Consider the following 22481-nt stretch of genomic DNA (forward strand, 5'->3'; position numbering starts at 1 on the left):
CCTACCTTAAAATTAACCCTGGGTTAACATCTTGAAGTGTAAAAAGCCCATTGGCATCCTAACCTTGGCAGGAGCCGAGGTGCCCCGGTGTGCCCTCCCACAAGGGGCGTATGTGCGGCTGCTGTGTAACCCGACACCCGGCGCTCGCCACAGCTGCTCTCCAAACTGCTATTTAAAAAAGGAAAAAGGATGAAACTTCCACTCCTGACTCCTCAAACCCCCCAAGCACCAAACATCCAGTAGCTGCTGTAGCTGTTGCCAACCCGGCATAAATGCCTACAGCACCCGGGCAGGACCGGACAGAATCGCCCGCGGATTATTCCCGTCGCTCCACGGGAGGGATTTATGGTTGTGTCGCGCGCAGCAGACCGGTTGGAGATCGTGCTCATTCCGCACAACGGTTTATCCGATGCATGAGACGACGGCTCGCGCTCTCGGGCAGCGACGCAGTCACGCAGATTAACGGATCAGGATTTTGACTGCCGGGACAAATGAATACAAATGAATTTAGCGACCCGAAGGAGAGTCCGCAGAACCTCTCGTCTGGTGGCAAAGTAAGTTTCAGTTTTACCTCATATCAGGTACTTACTTAACGGGTCAGTCATGCAGGTCGGGCACCTCCGTTACCCGGTGTACACCGGAGACAAAGAGCGCTTGGTGACTGGATGTGTGCGCAGGGCGCACTGGTTTGTGTGTGTTGGTGCCGGGTGAATGGGTGCTTGTTCGCGCGCCGCTTTACCTGTGTTACTTGGCCAGCGTTCAGAACTGAACAGAACCCGATCTTTAACTGAAAGGGTCCAGGTGTACCAGCAGAGATGTGCTCGAGCCAGCTCTTCACCATCATTACGCGCTGGCAGCATAGGTTTCTGAAGAGGTCCAAGAACTCCTAGGTCTGTTTAGTACAACACTTTTGCGCATTGGCATAGCCCATGTGGACTTGACTGTGGGTCAGGTCTTTGGGTTCATTTCTAACTCTAGGAAGGGGACGTTTACATACAACGCATTCTCGCTATTTGTATTGTCTTTTATTGTTCCTTTATGGGTCCATTTAATATTATCCCAGTTGGTTTTTAACTATATATTAAAGCAAATAATTAACATTTCATTCATTCAGTGAAACCACAGTAGTCTAATTGACTGTGTGTTTATAGGGACACTTTTTGTCATGGATGTGACTGGGAAAATGTCCCAATTATCCTGAATTAACCCTGCATGTTGTCATGTTAACAGCCTGTCGGTTTCTGTATTATTAAGAGTCCAACAGTGATTAGCGATTCATTCATTAATTCAGTTACCACTTCAGACAGATTCACGTGTTTTGGTTCATTTAGGAGAACCGGCTCGTTTAGTGATTTGTTGAATTCGACTACAATGGCCATGCTGTAGATTCAGAATCATTATCAGTTTATTTCGCCTCAAGATGAATGTAATCGCTTCCGGTATTTTTTGCGCTCTAGGGAAACGCGCTCAAGGTTCTATTCGAGGCGCTCGTGGAAACTTGGAATTCTTGGAAGCGTCCGTTGAAAATAGTCTCACTGTGGGTGTATGTTTGTGTATGTTTGTGTGTACGTGTGTATTTGCAACTGGACATCACAGTCAGACCGCACTGAGACGCTAAACAAACAAGACTTCCGTTACACTCTCAACCGTGGCTCTGATGCCTGTGATGCGAGTTGGTACGCGTCACGAATGAATGAATTAATGAAAATGACATGATCAATAAGTTATGACAACATATGTTTCTACATTGCTTTAACTCATCAAAATAAGTGAAGCAATTTTCAACTTTTTTTTATAATTTATAGGCTACAAAAAAATCTGTTTAATGAAGTTTAAGTCGAAATGACTGAAACATCCAAGTTGATTGTAAGTGTAGGCTGCAACGTTTTTACAGCGAATGAATGAATAACTGTTCAGGATAGGTCTTAGGATAACAGCTAGACCTAGATGTAATGACATTTCTTGCATCATGTAAACCGAGAATAAAATCTGCTTTAAATTGTAGGCCACTTGACTATAGAAGTTATTCAGCAATATTCCTATTTATAACATTCCAGGAATGTTTTATGACACAATCTAATCTACAGAACGTTCGCCAGTGTGTAGCCTATATCAAAAATATACAAAAATACGACAACCAAATGTTTAATCGGGTATAAAATAGGCTACTGAACAGTTTTACACAAGCCATGTTTTCAGAGCAGTGAAGGGTTTGATTTCTGTGACTTTGCATGGTTGTTTATGGTGTGTGTTATAAATACCATTCTGACAACCAGTAAACCACATATTTTATGATAGCTACCCAAATGCATTGCACGTAGGCTAACTGGGGCAGGAAAGCAAGGAAAAAAGTCCCTTAAAATTAAAAAACGAAGCTAGGGGTTAAAGCCATGGGTAAATCTTGGAAATTAACCATTTGAACCACTTCCAGCAAACCTGAAAGTGAATAGAAACTGTAGTGTGCTAATGCTGTACAATTATAGACGTTATAGCACAGCTAAGGACGTTATTTGAAGCAAATGTGGCGCTTCCGCTAAAAGATGTAGTCCCTGAGGTGTAACTGAGGTGCGCAGTGATATATAGGCCTACAGTAGCTGGTGAACAGGTGTTTCCCTTCATAGCTGTATTATGTATTTTTAGCCCTTCTGAAACGCTGAATTGGCTAATCATCTATCCGTTTCATAATGATGTTTATGGTACCTCTGCTTTAGCGCATCTTGTGCGGTCTGGTCTGAGCTCTCTACCACTGTCCGTTTGTTTTTGTTGATGCCAGTGATACCTGTAACCGAATACCTTGCACTTCCGCCACTGTCCGCCAGGGTGCGCCCTACATAAACTCCAGAGACCCGACAGGAATATAATGATTTTGGATCCTCTCTGTGAGAGAAATGTGCTTGTTTATTCATATACACTTAATACCTCCGGATTTTATCACAAACTTTTATTTTGTGCCTAAAAGGTAAGAGTGAATTGGATAAAGATGGTGTTGTAGAGGAGGGGTCATGTTCTTCCTCAATCCTCATCAATGTCCATCACTGTGTGCTGAACAGAAGGAATTTTCCACTCTTCCATTACAGAAGTAAAAGAGAGAAAGAGAAGGGTTGTTGTATGGAAGGATGGGTCTTTTTAGTCGTCTGTGTACATAGTGTGTGTTAGTGTGTGTGAGTTTACACATTTGTGTGTACATGTGGTTGTTACCATTGAAAAAAATTCCACTCACTAAATAGGCTAACTAGGCCTGGAAAAAGGAAACTTGAGCTAAATACGCTATTGACACTACACACATTCACTTTTACTTTAAACGAGTACATACCATAGACTTCCAATGATCTTATATAAGCTAATTATAATGAGTATTAATTTAATTTTGTAATTTTCCCAACTGGCAATGTCCTTGGATGTCTCAAAATGGTTTGTCCCCAAACTTTCACATTCATATTCACCTTTTCTTCTAAATCTGCGTTGACTTTAGTTATTGGATATTTTAGCACCATAAGATGTGAATCTGTCAGCTCAGTTTAAGACATTTTTCCATGTTCCCATGCATTTTCCTTAAAAAAAAAAATCAAAACTTTAAATGAGATGGATAAGATTTCTGTTATTGCATTATACAAATATTCACTCACACAGTGTTTATGAGACTCAAGAGATGCTTGACACATACATGAGTAATTCTCTGCAGTGAACACACACACACACACACACAATAGAAAGAGCACATTCAGCTGTGACACACACACACACACACACTGTTTCTCACTCATCTGTTTGTGGTGGCTTACTAACTGTGAGGTCAGGCTGGCCGGTGTTTCTGCCGTTCTGATTGGCTGAGAAACTCTGCGGCGAGACGCTTCACTTCCTGACTCAGGTACGGGGATCCTGGGGGAGTCTGCCGCGTGTTTGTGCATGATAGATAAAAGTGTGTGTGTGTTTTGTGGTCACCAGGTAATGTTTAAAGCAGCTGCCACACTCACACAAATATGTCCGCATACACAGTGGGGGTTTGAAGCGCTCCGTCTACCCTGCCAATCATAATTGAAATCCTTCTCCTGTGGGTCACTTCCTCTTTCATGTGCCTGTGAAATCAGAGGTTAGGGTGCAAAGGTCAAAGTTCAATAGGGTCAGTCTGGCAAAAAACTATATCTGAGGTTCCTTTGTGGTATCGTCACACATAGTCTAACAGTTTTCACTGTTGTATTAATGAAAAATGAAAAATTGTTTATCGATTATTTTTTAGATGACCTTTACCGTCATCTGACATTCAGTTAAACACCGTTAAATGTAATAATGAGCACATCGCAAAATAAAAAAATAAAAATTCATACTGTACACTACTGTTAAAAAGGTTGGGGTTAAAAAATATTGTTTAATGTTTTTGAAAAAAGTCTCTAAGCTCATTTGATAAAAAAATGCAGGAAAAACTGTAATATTGCTAAATATTATTAAAGTTTAAAATAACTGTTTTCTATTTGAATATAATTTAAAATGTCATTTATTCCTGTGATGCAAAGCTGAATTTTCAGCAGTGTTCAGTGTCGCATCATCTTCAGAAGCCAACTTAATCACTCATATTATTATCAATGTTTAACATAGGAACCATGATACATTTTTTTCATAATTGTTTTTTGGTAATTGTAAAGGCTCGGTAAAATCTCATGCAGCTGCCGCTAGAAGTTCCCAAATGTTCTGAGACGCCAACGTATTGACTGCACATTCACATTGACTGGTTAAGCCTGAAAAATGCAGTTTTTTGTCATGATTTGACTGTTTTGGAACCAAAGTTAAGAGAGTTTTTGTCACATTTCATTGAATATTTCAAATTTAATCTTAATCTTGGTGAACAGCTTTGGAGAATTTGATGTTCCCCATTCAAAGAGATACGAGCTGTACTTGCATGACTGAAATAGCTGACCGAGAGGCCTTTCAAAGATGGAGCAAATAAAAACCTAAATTCAATCTGTTCATCATATAAAGTGATTTTGTCCCTTCAGAAAATTTGGACTGAAGCATTCAATTCATATGGATTAGTTTTACGATCTCTTTATGAACTTTCTACATCGTCAAAGTGGAAGTTGCTTAGCTGTCAATGGAGGGACAGAAAGCTCTCAGATGCTGTCAGAAAGTCTTAGGGGTTTGGAAAGACATGAGCGGGAGTAATTAATGACATAATTTTCATTTTTAGGTGAACTATTGCTTTAAAGGGCCTTGAAGGGACTATGTATACGTTTCTATGCATATTTTGACCATTTCCAAATGAAAGAAAAGAAACTAAAAACACACACAATGTTTTCATTCTCTATAAACATGGAAATACATTTAACCGGCCGGCATCATCCATCAGTTTGATGGTTCAGTCCACTCACTCCGGAAAGATGGTTTTGCCAGTAAAATGTTCCACTTGTTTGGGTCGAGGCCAGTGCAAGAAGCCTGAAATGTGTACCTCCATTGTGATGATGATGTTTTGACAAGTGGCTTCTGTTATGTAAAGGTCTGATTCAACATCTAACTCTGCTACCCACAAAATAGTGGAAATTCAAATGAGTAACTGTGTCTTTCTCTCTCTGTGTTTCTAGGAGAGCTCTTCTTCTGTGTATTCTACTTTATTGTACTTCTTTTGGATTCACCCAAGTACTCTTTGAAGGTAAGATGTGAAAGATATAAACATGCAACATTTGTTTGCATATGTGTGTGATTGCATTGCATTGAAATGGTGGTTCAACATGAATGTGGTTAAAACTAGATTTTTGAGGCCACTGAATTATTGCACAATAATAAAGTTTCATGTTCTTACACTTTCCACTAAGTTTGGAAAGTTTTACAACATTAAACTTAATACCCTGATTCATGAAACAAAAACACCCTCTCTCTCTCACATACGTATGAGTTTCCTTACCCGACTTTTACCTTTTCTTCTGCCAAACATCGCTCAGTTCTAAACACGTTTACCCAGTAAAGCATGTCCTATAACCCCTTTTACATGAATGAGCGTCTTTTTTATAGAAAAAATGACATCATGTTCCCTCTTGACTGCTGATTCATGCCGAACTCAACAGTAACACACATATGAAAAGCCTGGGAATAATGTTATGATAAATCTACAGAATCAACCGAAGATCACAGACTTTAAGATCCGTTCACACTGACAGCAATGAGAGTTCATTGAGTGTGTGTGTGTGTGTGTATATATATATATATATTAAACTTTCTTTTGCCTGTCCAAAATCTCAGATGAAAGTTTTCATTGTGCATGTCACATAATATTTATGCTGCATCCTATGTAATCCATTCAAGAAAGCTATTGTTTCGATATGCTAATATTTTTTAATTCTTATTAAATTCTTATTAATAAATCTTCTATTTTACACAATTTTTATGTGCACACTCACTGAAATCAGATGCATTGGTCAAGTTTCTAGAAATGCACAATTTGATTTCTGCAATGTGTGCCTTTCGATTAGCTTTAAATGAGCCACCTAAAAATCATGACAAAAGAGAGTGGCTGATGGCACCACAGGAACATGCCCAGTCCCAAAACCAGTGATAGTCCTTCACAGTTTTATGGGTGTGAAACACAAACAGTTGCTCATTTAGGTAATCAAAAGCATCATTCAGACAATGTACTATTGTGTGAAGTAGTTCCTGGCTTTGTTCTCATATGTTTGGCTCTGTCCTGGCCTTGTGAAGCCAACCCTGACCCAAGTGAAACACACACACACACACACACACAAGTTCACTGTGATAAGTTCACAAAATTTCCTTGTCAAAAGCCAGTTTTTAGCACTAGAGTTTTGGCTTCAGATACAGACACGCAGCTGTTAACTTACGGCTTCTTTTTTAGCCCAAAGGATGTTTTCCTGCTGAAATTTAACACACATGGCACAAAACTGAATTAGCACATTAAAATGATGTAATAGGGAGCAATGGACCGCCTAAAGATGTCATGAAATCAAAATGAAAGTTTTATAGCTTTAAACATGTGTTCATATGTGTTAGCTATCTAAATGCTATCCTTCTATATTTTTACTCCTTGTTACTTGCACTAAGCTGATGATCTCCACTTTCTGTACCTCAAACCGTATAGAACCATTACATATGCATATGAAGAGTTCAGATGCAAAAGCCTCTAAATGCCATTTGAAATTTTCTTCTAAAATGACTATTTTTATCAAGCTTTTATATTTAAGTTCAGTGATTTGACTTAAATGACAATTAATAGGTAATCTTCATTGCCATTTAAGTGAAATTACTGAACTTAAATATACAAGCTTGATAAAAATGATCATTTTAGAAGAAAATTTCAAATGGCACTTAGAGGCTTTTGCATCTGAACTCTTCATATATAATTCTAGTTATATATGTATAACTGTGAATATGCATATGTGTGTATTAAGATGTGTTTGGGTTTGTGTTGCAGATGTGGACGTGTTGCAGCGGTTGGCTCTGCGTGCTGAGCTCGGTTCTCGCGCCGTTCCCGCTGGCGTCATCTCCCTCCGCTCTGGAGTCATCCTCACGACACGGGCACGAGTTACCACTGCGACACGCTCTGTGTTCCCACCAGAACTCTTCTGGAACTGCACTATTATCCTGAGCATCCGATCTCACCGCTTAAACTCAGCATTTCTCTTCTCCGTCCTATCTGGGAATCGGATTCAGCTCGGGCTGGAAATTTCGCCTGGCAAGCTAACGCTTCACGCTGGCCCGGGGAATGCCGCGGTCTTCCCATACAACCTCCATGACGGACGCTGGCATCATCTAGCCTTCGTTCTTAATGGGCGATCAGTGACCCTACACTCTCCCTGCTCGGAGAGCAATGGTGGAGTTACACAGAAACTCCCTATTCTTCCTGAACGTCTGAACCCTCGTGGGACATTCCGCTTGGGCGGCAACAGTGCTTTGCTTCCGGATGCGGGACCCTTTGAAGGGGCGATTTGTCAGTTTGATGTGGTACCCTCAGCACAAGCCCAGCAGAATCATTGCAGTGCCATCCGAAGGCAGTGCAGAGAAAATGACACCTACAGGCCAGCACCTCCCGCTCTACTTCCCCTCCCATCCCGACACACCCCACCACTATTGGCCCACACATTACCACCAAATCGCACTTTCACTTTCACTCCCACTAATTTCCTTTGGACATCCATAAATGGTGCAGTAGGGTCTTCTGCTGCGAGAATGAACGATGGTGTACGACCCAAGCCTTCCTCTACCACATCTCAACCCCTTTCCTTGATGCAAACAGGACTTGAACCTCCTTTATCTAGGGAATATTTAAATTCTGTCACCCCCAAACCTACTCTCAGGACACCTAAGCCGACTGCCTCAAAACCTGCTGTCTGGCTTACCCCCACAAAACCAGCTGGATCCAAACCCACTCCAGGAAAAATATCTCCCAAATTTAGCGCGACAAAGTCTTCTGAACCAAAGCCCACGATAGCTCGACCAACCTCTTCCAAACCTGGAAGTTCAAAAACAACTGGACCCAAAACTCCACCACCAAAACCTTCCAAACCAACAGCTGTAAAACCCACGGTAAAGAAACCACCTCTTGCGCCAAAGCCAACCAAGATAAACCCTACGAAGAATACTTCTACTGGTGTTCAACCTATCAGTCCTAACAAGGAACAAAAAAACCAATTAAAACCATTGTTAGACCCAGAGCCGACCACCTCGAAAAGACCCTCGCCAACCAACAAAAAGCCACTCCAGCCCAAATCCAAGCCCTATACCACACTACCAACCCTAAAATCCACCATTGCCCCAAACCCCTCACCCAAAAAGAGCCTCCCAACACCCAAGTCCACTCCGTTCACCACCGCTGCACCAAACAAACCTTCAAAAACTCCCAAAGTCAGTCCTGACAAACCTAAAATGAATTACGTCACACCACGCACTCTTGGGTGGGCCGGCCAAACTGTGACTCTCCCAGCTTTCGACGATTTCCAGAGCTTTGAGGTGGAGCCGACATACTTTTCGCTTCTGGTTGGACCACCAGGACAAAAAGGAGATCCTGGGAAAATGGTAGGAGAGCCGCAGTGTTTGTGTGTGTGTTATCGGGCCAATGGCTTGTGTTCGATAAAGTCTTGATAGTGCATCGTATGTCACGTTGGAGATTGTAGGTAAAAATGGGCACATAAGCAGAAGATATAGAGAAGACAGGAAATTTCACATAATCCTACTATTGTTGTAAAAATTTCAGAAGTTACCAGCAAGTATTTTGTCTCACACTGAAAGCGAAAATGCTGCATGACACAGTAACATCCAATGACAATGTATTTTATGTTAAATTTGGAGCAAGATATTTGACCAATGAAATAACCCTGCAAGCGGGGCTGTCTAGCATACAATACAAATAGCAACTAACTGACTATATGTCCTATTGCTAGTCATGATTATAGCTGCTTAGGACATTACGCGTCATCAGCGTGTTACATTGTAGACAGACAGTCACTGAGTGCCACAAACAAGCAGTATCCGCCTTTTACAATTCCCCTGAACCAAAATTACGATGGCAACCTGTAATGGCAACACTATCAATGCCAAAATGATTCTGCAACAGTCAGGTCGTTCATTATTATTGTAATATTATGTGCTTTGAGACAAGAGTTAATTTAACGCCGTTTCTTGTGACGCTTTGCAGACTCTGCTGTGTGTGTTGTGTTTTGGAGGTGTGGCATTAGAGACGCTCTGAAGGGAGGGTAGCCTCTCTGAATCTGCACACCCTAGCTTTAAAAAATAAGACATAGCTTTTGTTTTATCCCTTGTCACGCCGTGTTAAGCCTGGTTAAGGGGCAGTGTGCCATTTTTACTGGCAGCAATAATAACTGTATTTATACAGTATACTATCATTCAAATGTTTGGGGTCGGTACATTTAAAAAAAAAAAGTCTCTTAGCTCACCAATGCTTCCTTTGATAAAAAATGCAGTAAAAATTGTGAAATATAACAACAATTTAAAATAAATAATTTACATTTTTGTATATTTTAAAATGTAATTTATTCCAGTTTAAAAGAACAGCTTTATTTGAAATAGAAATATTTTGTAATATTATAAATGCATTTACTGTCACTTTTGATCAAATTGCAGTCACTGAATGTAATTATTAATTTAAAAAAAGTACTGACCCCAATCTTAGGCACATCAGTGTATTTTCATATATTTTATATATTCATTTCAAATATCATATAATTTATTGTCCAGATAGATGTTTTGCACCTTGAATGTACTTTTATGGTGGTAAAAATAGAAAAATATATACTTTTGGTGTATTTATATATTGGTTTAGACATTGCTCTTTTAGTATATTTAGTATTTACAGCATCAATTTAGCGTCAAAACATGTTGAGATGTTGAGAATGCCCATGTAGCTCACACAGACATTTGACTCACTTTGTGTTTGAAAGCTGTTGAGCGATGTGCTTTTAAAGCTGGGTCAAAGGTCAGGGGAAGTGGTCAATATTTTATCAGTCACCCAGACACTCGCACATAACTTTACAAGCATGGAGTCCTGTTCCATTCATGGAAAACCAGGCATGGGATTTCAATTAAGTGAATTGAAAACTCTTAAACCAAGAGTTTAAGAGATAATTTTGAAAAGGAACCACATAACTAACCTGTGACCCAAAAAACAAATAAGGATAAGTGAGTTATTGCAGATCCTGTGTTAAATATGAGTCAACCGTATTTAAACAGTAGGACTTCGACGTCTGTAGATGCAGCAACGTTTCAGCAACATGGGGAGAAAATAGTGATGTAAGGCAAATCTCTTGGGAACAGCTCAGTTAACAAGGATGTTCAAAGTGAAGTCTGTGATGACATCATCATGCTCGGACACTCTAGAGGGCATTTTCCTAAATAGCTGACTAAACTTGACAAAAATGGCCCACATCTTAAACAATGGCCCATTTTATCTTGTGTCTGTTTATGTCTGCACATCGCCGTGGTTACCTCCAACCCTTAGGCAATCACACTGTGTGTGCATGTGTAATTTGGTGGAGGCTCGCAGGTATGTGTGTGTGTGTAGCACCCAAGAGAATGTTCCCTGTTATTACCACAGGATAATTACCCAAAAGCCTCCCATCATCCACCATAAAGATGCATTCTCCAGGTACTTGACTAAAACTCCAGGAACACACCCGGCGATTCTGTCAATTACACATGCACACGTGCTCTTAGTCTGCGATTATTCACAGCTGCAGTACACGCTTTACTCAAAGATAATGAGCTGTAGCCTCTATCTTTAGCACTACTTAAATATGCAATAACTCATACAAAACACTGCCAGCGTCAAACTAGCTTTGTTTACAATGAAATCCTATGGCTTACTAAATACTGTGCAGTTTGTACTTTTTACCGTCTACTAATTTTTTAAAATTAGCATGAAACATATAAAATGGTTTTATTGATAGGATTGTTTTTATTTTTATTTTAGTGTAATTTTGTTATGTACTTTTAATAATTTAAGTTTTTATTTAAATATTATTATGTAGGTTGAATTTATTTTTATTTTAGTTTTTTTTTTTAAATCCGGTTAGTAATTTGAGTGCTTCAACTTAAACGTATTTAAAGGAGTAGTTCACTTTCAAAAATACTTTTACTGATAATTTGCTCACCCCTATGTCATCCAAAATGTCCACGTCTTTCTTTCTTCAGTCGAAAAGAAATTAAGATTTTGATGAAAACAATCCAGGATTTTCTCTATATAATGGACTTCATTGGGATCTAAATGGTTCAAGGTCCAAATGAGAGTTTCAGTGCAGCTTCAAAGGGATTTAAACGACACCAGACAATGAATAAGGGTCTTATCTAGGAGTCATGACTTGAAAATAGATTTGTTCATTTTAATGAACGAGTTTGAACAGTCACACAGAACAGAGCAAGGCGAGCCTTTGTGCTTATAAAACTTAAACTTTTTTATTTATTTATTAAATGAGCGATCGTTTCGCTAGGTAAGACCCTTATTCATCATCTGGTGTCGTTTAAAGCCCTTTGAACAATTTGTACTGAAACTCTCATTTGGACCTTGAACTGTTTGGTCCATTATAGTCCATTATATGGAGAAAATCCTGGAATGTTTTCATCAAAAACCTTAATTTCTTTTCGACTGAAGAAAGAATGACATGGACATCTTGGATGACACGGGGGTGAGTAAATTATCAGCATAAGTTTGTTTTTTAAAGTGAACTACTCCTTTAAGTTAACTGCCAAGACAACATATCATCCAATATTTATTTTTTAATATAAATTTACCCTCCTATATACACACACTATATTCACTATTTCAGTTAATCATTTTTTTACAAATATTTTTAAATTGAGTTAAAGGGAAAGCTATAATTTACTCACGCTCAGTCCATTCAAGTAGTAGGAGACTTTTTTTCTTCAATGGTAATGTAAAGAAGATTTTTAGCTGAAACCATAATCCTTGGTGAATGCAAGTCAACGGCTGCCGTCACTTTAAGAGTCAAAAAAACATATACAGCCAAAACTAAATTTATACCCGTGGCTCCTAACGATACATCGAGGTCTTTTAAAGTGAGACGATCAGAAACTGAACATCACTTAAAACATTATTACCTGTAAACAACAGCATGGACAAACTCGCACGTGAGTCATTCATTTACAGAAGAGAGGGAAGATGCGTTCTTCAAACTGGTACTTGTGCTTCAGATGCCACAGGCATCATTTCTCAATCGAGAAGATTGACTTCATTCAGAATCCCAATGTTTGAGATCCTCCTTTGCATTTTTAATCCAAAAGTATCTTAAAAAGTGTCAATTAAATACCACTGTTAATATAATTCATATTCATTCAGCTTACTAGGAACGGAAGTTGAGTGTGTTGCATTATACATGGAATTAGAGCTGCAGAAATAGACATTTTGAAGCTATTTTGAACACAAACCGCAGTGTTGCATCATGGTAGTATCTCAGTGTTCATTGAGGACTTTGGTGGTGCGTGATTGGTGGGGGGCTGTGTACATGTATGTGGGTGAGAAAGCACCATCCCCCCTCCTCCATCAACAGAGCCATAGTTCTAGAGCTCTGAGATTCTTAACATAAACACACACAAGCTCACACACTCATCTTCTGTGAGAGCCGCGATCAATGGAAGTCTTTCATCCCGTGCCGCGTGGCACTGCTGTAGGGGGTGGAGGTGGAGAACCCAGCCGATCCTCTGTTTCAGCAACTATGTCGATTCATATGATACTGGTTGAGCGATAGAGCTGGGAGAGATTACCGGAAAAATCCTGATGTTTTTGGCCATTTGATGATATTTGATATACAGCATATTATTGCTCTGAAATGGCTTAAATGGATGCTTTTATTCAGGAGGAGGAGCCACCTTTTGGACCAGATAGCCATTGTTGCCAAGTAGATTGAGAAGATTTAACTAAACTTAATGTTTAACTATTATATTGAAATACAGTACAAATCTACATTAAACGGCATTCACAACCTATTTTAATTTTGGTTAAAAATGTTTGGTTAAAATATTATCAAGAATTTTTTTTTTATTATTATTATTATTGTACAGATCAGTTACATCAATAAATAAAATATAGTAAACAATAAAATATTGTTTAAAATTTGAATTTATTATTATTATTATTGTCTAAAAATAACATTATTTTATTTATAAATTAATTATAAATAAATAAATTATTTTAAATAAATGATTTATGGTTTATATAAATTAAATGTTTATAAATAAAATTGTAATTACTTTAAGATTAGAAATATTTATAAAATATTTTGTTAATCAAAAAAAAAAAATATTTATATTAAAATAAAATGTTTATTTTATTAAAAAATATATATTATTACAAATACCTGTATATAAGCTATAATAAGTAAAAAAAAAACATATTACATAACAAAAATTATTTTTGAATATTTATTTTATAAATATTTTACATTACTATTTTTTTTTTAAGTTTATAAATATGAACTATTTGACAAAGTATTTTTCCTCAAACAAATCATTGAATCAGTGGACAGTTTGATGGATTGACATTTTTATTCTTATGTTCTTGTTTCAATGCTGCCATACTTTTTGCAATCTGAGAACTGGAGGATTGTGGGATTGGTACATACCTTCTAAGCTACAGAAAAGAACCACAGGGATCTTTTCATAAACGCACATAATACACACACACAGTGGGATACAGGATCTACAGGTCTTCTGTAAGTCTATAGCTCATTATCTGGAAAAGGAAATTCCTTCAAATGACTTCCTGTTTCCTCTTTGCTGTGTTTAGTTTTTAAACAGGGCCTTGCCGCTCTATTAGCACACCTATGCAGCGAGTCTGTGTCCGGTTCATAAGTGCGCTCTTGTGTTTGATAGGGAATTCCGGGACCTCCAGGAAAACCAGGGCAGCCAGGAACGAGAGGACCTCGGGTGAGTGAGCATGTGTGTGTGTGTGTTACACTAAAAGAGCCACTGACCTTCGACCTCAGATATAAACAGGAAGTTTGTAAAATGCAGTGCCTTATAAAATCTCACACTCTGTTTGCCCTAATGTATTTGTGTTTTATTGGTCCTTTTTAGTGCGAGTGTCTGGGTTTTGTCTGGTCAGAAAGTCAGTCTGACCTCAGAACAATATCCAAACAGCCCCTCCGGATCCATCGGTCACATTCACTTTCACACTCAATCGTTTGAACCTTCGCCTCTCCTGTCCGTCTGTTTTCTCATTTGTGTGTGTTTTAATGAAGTTACGAAATCACAACTACACCTAGTTTTTAAAGTTATTAAAGGGATAGTTCACCCAAAAATATATTTTTTGTCATGATTTACTCCACCAACATGCATAAGACTAACACAAAGAAAGATATTTTTAATGAAATCGGTTTAGATTTCTGTCTCTTCTTTGAAAGTCGTCTCATCCAAAACGTTGACGCTTCATTCTCACACATCGAGCAAGTACGGTTGAGCTTCTTCTTATGTTCGCTGATCCATATTTATATGTGAATAAACGCGCAAAATTAAATCTGCTCATCATATAAAGACAACTTGGATTAAACGGCTCAATTCATATAGATTATTTTACGGCCTTTGTTTTGAAGTGTAATTTATGTTTCAAAGATGAGGTTTGAAAGAGTAAATGATGACAGAAATTTCATTTATGAGTCAAGTCAAGTCAAGTCACATTTATTTATATAGCGCTTTTCACAATACAGATTGTATCAAAGCAGCTTCACAGTGATAACATGTAAGTAGCACAACACAGATCAACAACATTGCTAAACACTAAATAAATAACCCCAACTGAGCAAGCTCAAAGCAAGCCAAAAGCAAGGCGACAGTGGCAAGGAACCAAACTCCATCAGATTGGATGGAGAAAAAACCTTGGGAGAACCCAGGCTCAGTCGGGGGCCAGTTCTCCTCTGGCTTACATTCATATTGTTTAAATATAAATATTAAATATAAATATTGTTTATGAATCAAACGGCGCCATAACATATCGCAGGCGTTGAGTCGTCTCATCACAGGCGTTGAGTCGTCTCATCACAGGCGTTGGGGCATCCGAAATCCCCGTGAGAGGCTGGACACAAAACTGGACCTGACGAACGCCATTTTTCTCGGGACAAGTGTCCCGAGATAACAGCAGAAAGGCAGATGGGAAATAATTAGCATAGCTGATGTTCATAATAATTTCCGTTATAACTCACAAACTCTCCGTAACCCGAACTCTCCGCAACCCAACCATACGCGCCGACCCGTTTGTCTAAGAGGCTGTCGAGCCCCACTGGTGCGTTAAGCAGTTTCAGTGGCAAACGGTTCCGTATGGCATAACAGAGGACTAGAAGGTAAGCATTATGTGAATGCTTGACTAAAGAGATGCGTCTTTAATCTAGTTTTAAACTGTGTCAGCGAGTCAGAGGCTCGGACCGTATCGGGAAGGCCATTCCAGAGTTTTGGAGCTAAATGCGAGAACGCCCTCCCTCCTTTAGTGGACTTCGATATCCTAGGAATGACCAGAAGCCTTGAATTTAGTGATCTTAAGGAACGCGGTGGATTGTAGGGCGAAAGAAGGTCCGTTAAGTACATAGGTGCTAAACCATTTAGGGCTTTATAGGTCAGTAGTAGTATTTTGTAGTTGATGCGGAACTTAATAGGTAACCAGTGTAGAGATGATAAAATCGGTGTTATATGATCATATTTTCTTGACCTAGTAAGAACTCTAGCAGCTGCATTTTGTACTAACTGTAGCTTGTTTATTGAGGATGCAGGACAACCGGCTAATAAAGCATTACAGTAATCTAGTCTCGAGGTCATGAATGCGTGAACTAATTTTTCTGCATCAGAAATAGGTAGCATGTTACGTAGCTTAGCAATGTTTCTAAGGTGGAAAAAGGCTGTTCTTGTAACATATGAAATATGATTTTCGAACGACAAGTTGCGGTCTAGTATAACACCCAGGTCTTTTACTGTTGTGGATAATGTGGATTTATGAGGATTAAAATTTAGCATGTACCTCACCTCACATGTTTAATACACAGAAACTAGATGATTTTAAGTTTTGGGGTGTTCTATCCCTTTGAATAAAGAGTACTTGTAGCAAAATCAAACACAGAGAGCCATAGACCCACACAACTCTGCTTGAACTCTGGCCTTTGTTGACAGGATCACATGGGTGCGATGTGTTGTTTTAGCAACTCTAGTCAACATGTAGTGTCCGTACGTCAAAGGACCGCCGTGGGGTCACTCTCTGTTGTGTGTGTTTGTGCTGGTGTGAAGTATTTTAGAGCATGTGTTATAAAGTCTGACTGCTAGGCCTTGTTCAGCCTGTACTCTTCATGTTAAATGTGTGTGTTATTTGTGTGTGTTTGCTTGTTAGAACAAAGAAAGTCATCCTACATTATTTGCACTTTCTTTGCCTTTTTTATCATGCTCTTAGTACAAACTCTGATAGTTTATATATATATATATATATATATATATATATATATATATATATATATATATATTCTCACCAATGCTCACCAAGGCTGCATTTATATAATTAAAAATACAGTAAAAACAGAAATAATGTGAAATATTATTACAATTCAAAAAACCTGTTTTCTATGTGAATATATTTTAAAATGTAATTTATTCCTGTGATCAAAGCTGTATTTTCAGCATCATTACTCCAGTCTTCAGTGTCCCATGATCTTTCAGAAATCAGTCTAATATGATGATTTGCTGCTCAAGAAATATTTCTGATTATTTTTAATGTTGAGTTTATCGATCGCTGCATGTTTTGGTTAAAACTATGATAGTTATTTTTTTTTTCAGGATTCCTTTGACGAATAGAAAGTAAAATATAAAAGTTAATACATTTTTCTGTAACAATGTAAAAATCTTTACTGTCACTTTTGATCAATTTAATGCATTATTGCTGAGTAAAGGTATTCATTTTATTCCAAAAGAAATCTTACTGATCCCATTTTTTTAAACGGTAGTATATATGTATTATAATCATTACATATTACATAACTCCTAATGGTAGTATATATATATGTATTATAATTAGGGCTGTGCAAAAATTAATTGCGATTAATCGCACCAAAAATAAGAGTCTGTGCTTACATAATATATTTGTGTGTGCTGTATATAATAATTTTGTATATATAAATACACACACATGCATGTATATATTTAAGAAAATGTGTTATTCATATATAAAATATCTATATTTATATAATATAGATTATGTATTTATATATATATATATATATATATATATATATATATATATATATAGAATTTAAGCGCAAATAATTCTTAAATATATACATGCATGCATAGGTATTTATATATACAAAATTATTATATACAGCACACACAAATATATTATGTAAGCACAGACTTTTATTTTGGATGCGATTAATCGCAATTAATTTTTGCACAGCCCTAATTATAATCATTACATATTACATAACTCCTAATATAAAACAATAAATAGTAATGCACAACATAATGCATAAATTCTTACTTTTTTCCAAATTTTAAGTGTACACAGGGACTTTCATGAACATTTCGAGTGTTTTGAATGAGTTCATTGACGCAGACAGTTTGAATAAACTATTTTGTGAAAGTGAATCATATTTTATTGCTTGTCTGGGTGCAGATCAGAGACTTTGCCTAATACAAGGCTAATACAAAAACCACCCCCACCCCAAACACACACATTCGCCCGGCTTCATATGGTTTTCACGCACGTGCATTGCTTTTGTTTTTGCCTTTATGCATGGTATCACTCAATCTGTTGGGCTTTGTTATGGACTTTTTCCCTCCAATAACAGCCATTGACCTTGACACTCACGGTGACCTCTGACCTCAAGCGGGAAGTTGTTTAAAAGCAGTGCTATCAGAACAAGGTCAGGGTCACATGAAAGGTCAAAGTTAAATGCTAAGAATTGGTAGAAACAATCTCAGATCCATTCACTGTATCTGGAACAGAAGAATACTTAGATACTCAGAATAAGAATAGAAGAGTATGTAAGTATATAAATACAAAAGTGTCTAGCCAGGCGAGATTAATTCTATGCGTTTTAAGGCATTGCATTGTCAGGATCGCCATTACTATAGCACCCATTTGCATCAATGGTCAGCTTTCCTATTTTTACAGTCGGGGAACTATTAAATGCTTTTCAGTTTTGATTAATTATTCATTTTTAATGTGTTTGTTTTATGCATGTCATTTCCTGCAGGGACCCCCGGGACCACACGGCAAGCCTGGTCGACCCGGTCTTCCAGGGTTGAAGGTAAAAACCAACATTTATCATCAGATAATCTTCAGTCTGTCCCATGTACTGGTCTGCTCATCTTCCTTTGTTCATCCTTCTGTTATATTCATCACCGCACCGCCTGCTGGTACTATTGGGCTGCATACAAAACCCTGCGGACAAGCTTTTGGAAACACAGGCAGTCTTACAAATGTACACACACACACACATGCATACACTTTGATTTATTTGAACTCAAAAGAAGCCCAGCAGGTAGTGGAAAGTCTCTCCCACGATATAGAAAAGAGCGACGATGAAGTGTAGTTGTAGTATTAAAGGGGGGCAATAAACCAAGACCACTATACATGCCTCTAGTTAGGTGTGCGTGTGATGTCCTGGTGCGTGATTGGTCAGCTCCCTTCATCCCTGTAAATACAACAAAGGTGGTAAACAGCCGAGCAGCTCAGCGGGGTGTTTGTGCACATGCATGCTCTCTGCTTTCTGTGTTTAATTATTTCAAGCAGCCTTTGAAGACACTCTTGGTTAAGGTGTAACGGCCTGGAGTCAAACTTCCCCACATGCTGTCTGTGACACACACATGTACATGCACAAATAAACCCTTAACTCTTAACCTTAATGCTGTTACTTTTCTGAGCTACTGGGCCTGGTGATGAAATAACCACTGACATTATCATCATACGGTTTAAACTCTAGCTCTGTGAGTTATCACACTCAGTCTCTTGTTTCTCTGTCATTCTTTCTCTCAGGGGAAAAAAGGAGACCCTGGACTCTCACCTGGAAAAGCACCAAAAGGAGATAAAGTGAGAAAACACACTCACTCGTTCTGATACACATTCCTCGATGTTAGTAACAGCCAAAATTTAGTTCTTGATGGGAATAAGGATCTTTTTAACCTAACAGACATACGAGAAGAGTTAGAGCAGCATCTGACTGTTTGTGCCTCATGTTTGCTTGTGTGTGTTTATAGGGAGACACTGGTCTGCTTGGTCTGGTTGGTTTAGTCGGGATGGAAGGCCGGAAGGTAAGATATTCTCAAATGCTTAGAGCTGCGTGATTCTGGATAAATTGAGAATCAATTTTTTTATTTTTTTTATTATTTACCATTCTAAACAAAAAGTCTATTTAAAGGTGCTAAATGTAACTTTTCTTCTAAAATGAATCCTTTTTTTTATTGCCTGTGTGTGAAGGGGTTGTAATCACACATTACAATGATCCACTTCGGGTTTTGATATTACCTCTGAAGGCCTGTATTCCTATTTCTATGTGAAGACTCCGGGTCGGATTTTCTGCGAAATCCATCGGATGTGACGTACATGCGCGCTCCGGAGCCTCTCTCCTTTTTATATACAGGAGTCTGATAGCACCAAAAAACTCCTGCCTCCAGCACAACACACACTCCAACACAAACTCCAATTAAATGTAAAAAAAAGGAACAAAACTTCGGATCGACTTAGGGCGAAAACACGGATCAACATCGGCAGAGCGTGTGAATTATGGAGAGACCTCCGCTATTTTTATTGTGATAAATTACAAGTTTTCAGGTATGCTGAAATAATGCTAACCTGTAATGAAATAGCAAGGTAAACTACAACATACATGAGACATGAAATGAATACAAAAGACTGTTCCAGGATGACAAAAAGTAGGTGCTTTAGGATGTAACTGTAAGATCGACTGTCTAACTTCACTCATCCCACTACTATCATATTGTTTATAATACACATTTCCAGACACGTTCAGTTCAGTAATGTTACTTCCTAAGATCTTACTGTTACACTGATATGGTTATAGTTCACGTTCAACCGTTTTAGTTATCATATTGTACATTCATCTACAGTATGTTGACATGCTAGATAACACCACAAATGTAACATTATCATGGTACGAGCATGGAGCATTAGTTAAGTCAAGCTGATAAAAGTAGCCTATTATTGTAACATTGCAGTGGGAGTTTACAGCTTTTTCTAGTGTGTTGAAAGTCTCAGAGTGGCCGCGTACCATGACTGTTCGAGCACGAGCGCTCTTGTAAAAATTGGTTGCAATCTGAAACATCACCGATAGAGGCCGCTAAAAAATACATATAGCACCTTTAAAAAAATGTCTAATTCATTTTAAATATGAATGAATGAAAATGAATGAATGAAAGATTGAATGACTCATAAAGACTTCACTCCTCTAATCACTGGATGAGTCCTCGTTTTTGAACTGATCTCTTGAATTAATTATTCAATAACAAATCATTCAAGTCTCTTGACGCCACTTACTGGCGTAACAATTTAATTGATAAGTTGCTTTAAATAAGGTGATTTGCTCTATTTTGATAGCTACCTTAGACATCATTGTTTATATCCAAACTATAAACTTTTATTCCAGCACTTCTGTGATAATTGGAATTATTGTAACTAGTAAATGGTTGAGAAAAACATGACGACTGCTATAGAGTGCTGTATATGACAACTGCTCTCTCTGGGCCAGCGTGTGGTTGATTGAATCAAGATCACAATCTTTTAAAGTGCCCCCATTGTGCTATTTTAAAGGTTCCTAATTATGTTTTGAAGGTCACCTACAATAGGTTTACATACAACCAAGGACAAAAAAACACTGAAATTTCCTCTGAAAACAGTTTATTCAACACTTTTAGAAAAAAAGGTACAAAAGCTGTCACTGGGGCGGTACCTTTTCAAAAGGTACACTTTTGTACTTAAAGGGTGCATATTGGTACAGCGGTACCTTTTCAAAAGGTACACTTTTGTACTTAAAGGGTGCATATTGGTACCAATATGCACCCTTTAGGTACAAAAGTGTACCTTTTGAAAAGGTACCGCCCCAGTGACAGCTTTTGTACCTTTTTTTCTGAGAGTAAATGATTTAGTCTCTTCAAACCCCTCCTTTCCACATACTTACTTTGTTCTGATTGGTCAGACGGCCTAGTCTGTTGTTTAAAGCGTTTCACAAATAAAACGCCTATTACCATTTCTAAATTTCAGCTCGGGCTCTTCCTCAGCGCTTGATACACAGTGATACGAACAGTAACAATTTTTCCGTATAAACTCCAGCGTGAGTCCTCATCTTTTGAAGTGGATTCACAGCGCTCAAAACAGCATATTCTCAACATATCGACAACATGAACCAAGCTCTTTCAGTCTCAGATACAACTACAGTGTTTGAGGGTCAAAGTAGACGTTGTTTACAAGCAGCCAATGAAGATCATAGACTGGCATTATGCAAATGTATTACATTAAGTAACAGGAAGTGAGACTGGAATTACTGACGACTCATTTCAGAATTGATTCTTTCTTTAGGAGACTTTAACTATTCGTCAAGCAATTTTGCAGACCGGTTACGTTCACAAACAGCTATGTTACACACTGCATGAAAAGTAATATTTGAAAAAGCACAAGAGGGGCACTTTAACGATTAATCGTGCGTTAGTTCAAGAAGCGCTCGAATCATTCTCTTCATTATTTCAGTCATTCTGAACAATGTGCACATTCTATTTTTGCTGGTTGACATTAGCGCAGATGTTTGCCTTCTTGCTTACGAGACCCACGCAAACACTCTGAAATGCTCCCACTCATCCTGGCTCACTGTGTCTTCCGTTGACATGGAAACCCAGTGTAAACATCAGAGGGAATCCCCAATGAGTCGTCTATCACTCCTTTATACTCAACGCACATACATGTCAAGCAGGGCTATTGAGAGTAGTACAGTCGTTCACCATGAGTAACTCTTTGTTACAGCCATCAGTGTGTG

At 38.2% G+C, this 22481-nt stretch overlaps 1 protein-coding gene across 1 annotated transcript in view; it reads left to right on the forward strand.

Moving 5' to 3' along the window:
• Nucleotides 1–138: 138 nt before the first annotated feature.
• Nucleotides 139–22481, forward strand: part of col27a1a (collagen, type XXVII, alpha 1a) — a 72639-nt gene continuing 50296 nt past the window's right edge. Inside the window, exons 1-7 of the mRNA XM_039681829.2 lie at nt 139–554; nt 5574–5641; nt 7415–9015; nt 14341–14394; nt 18693–18746; nt 19475–19528; nt 19696–19749. Coding sequence (XP_039537763.2) covers nt 502–554; nt 5574–5641; nt 7415–9015; nt 14341–14394; nt 18693–18746; nt 19475–19528; nt 19696–19749 — 1938 coding nt within the window. The 5' untranslated portion in view covers nt 139–501. The remainder of the gene's footprint in view (nt 555–5573; nt 5642–7414; nt 9016–14340; nt 14395–18692; nt 18747–19474; nt 19529–19695; nt 19750–22481) is intronic.

This window comes from Pimephales promelas, chromosome 19 (genome assembly GCF_988280905.1).
Source record: "Pimephales promelas chromosome 19, fPimPro1.hap1.1, whole genome shotgun sequence".
Lineage (NCBI taxonomy): Eukaryota > Metazoa > Chordata > Actinopteri > Cypriniformes > Leuciscidae > Pimephales > Pimephales promelas.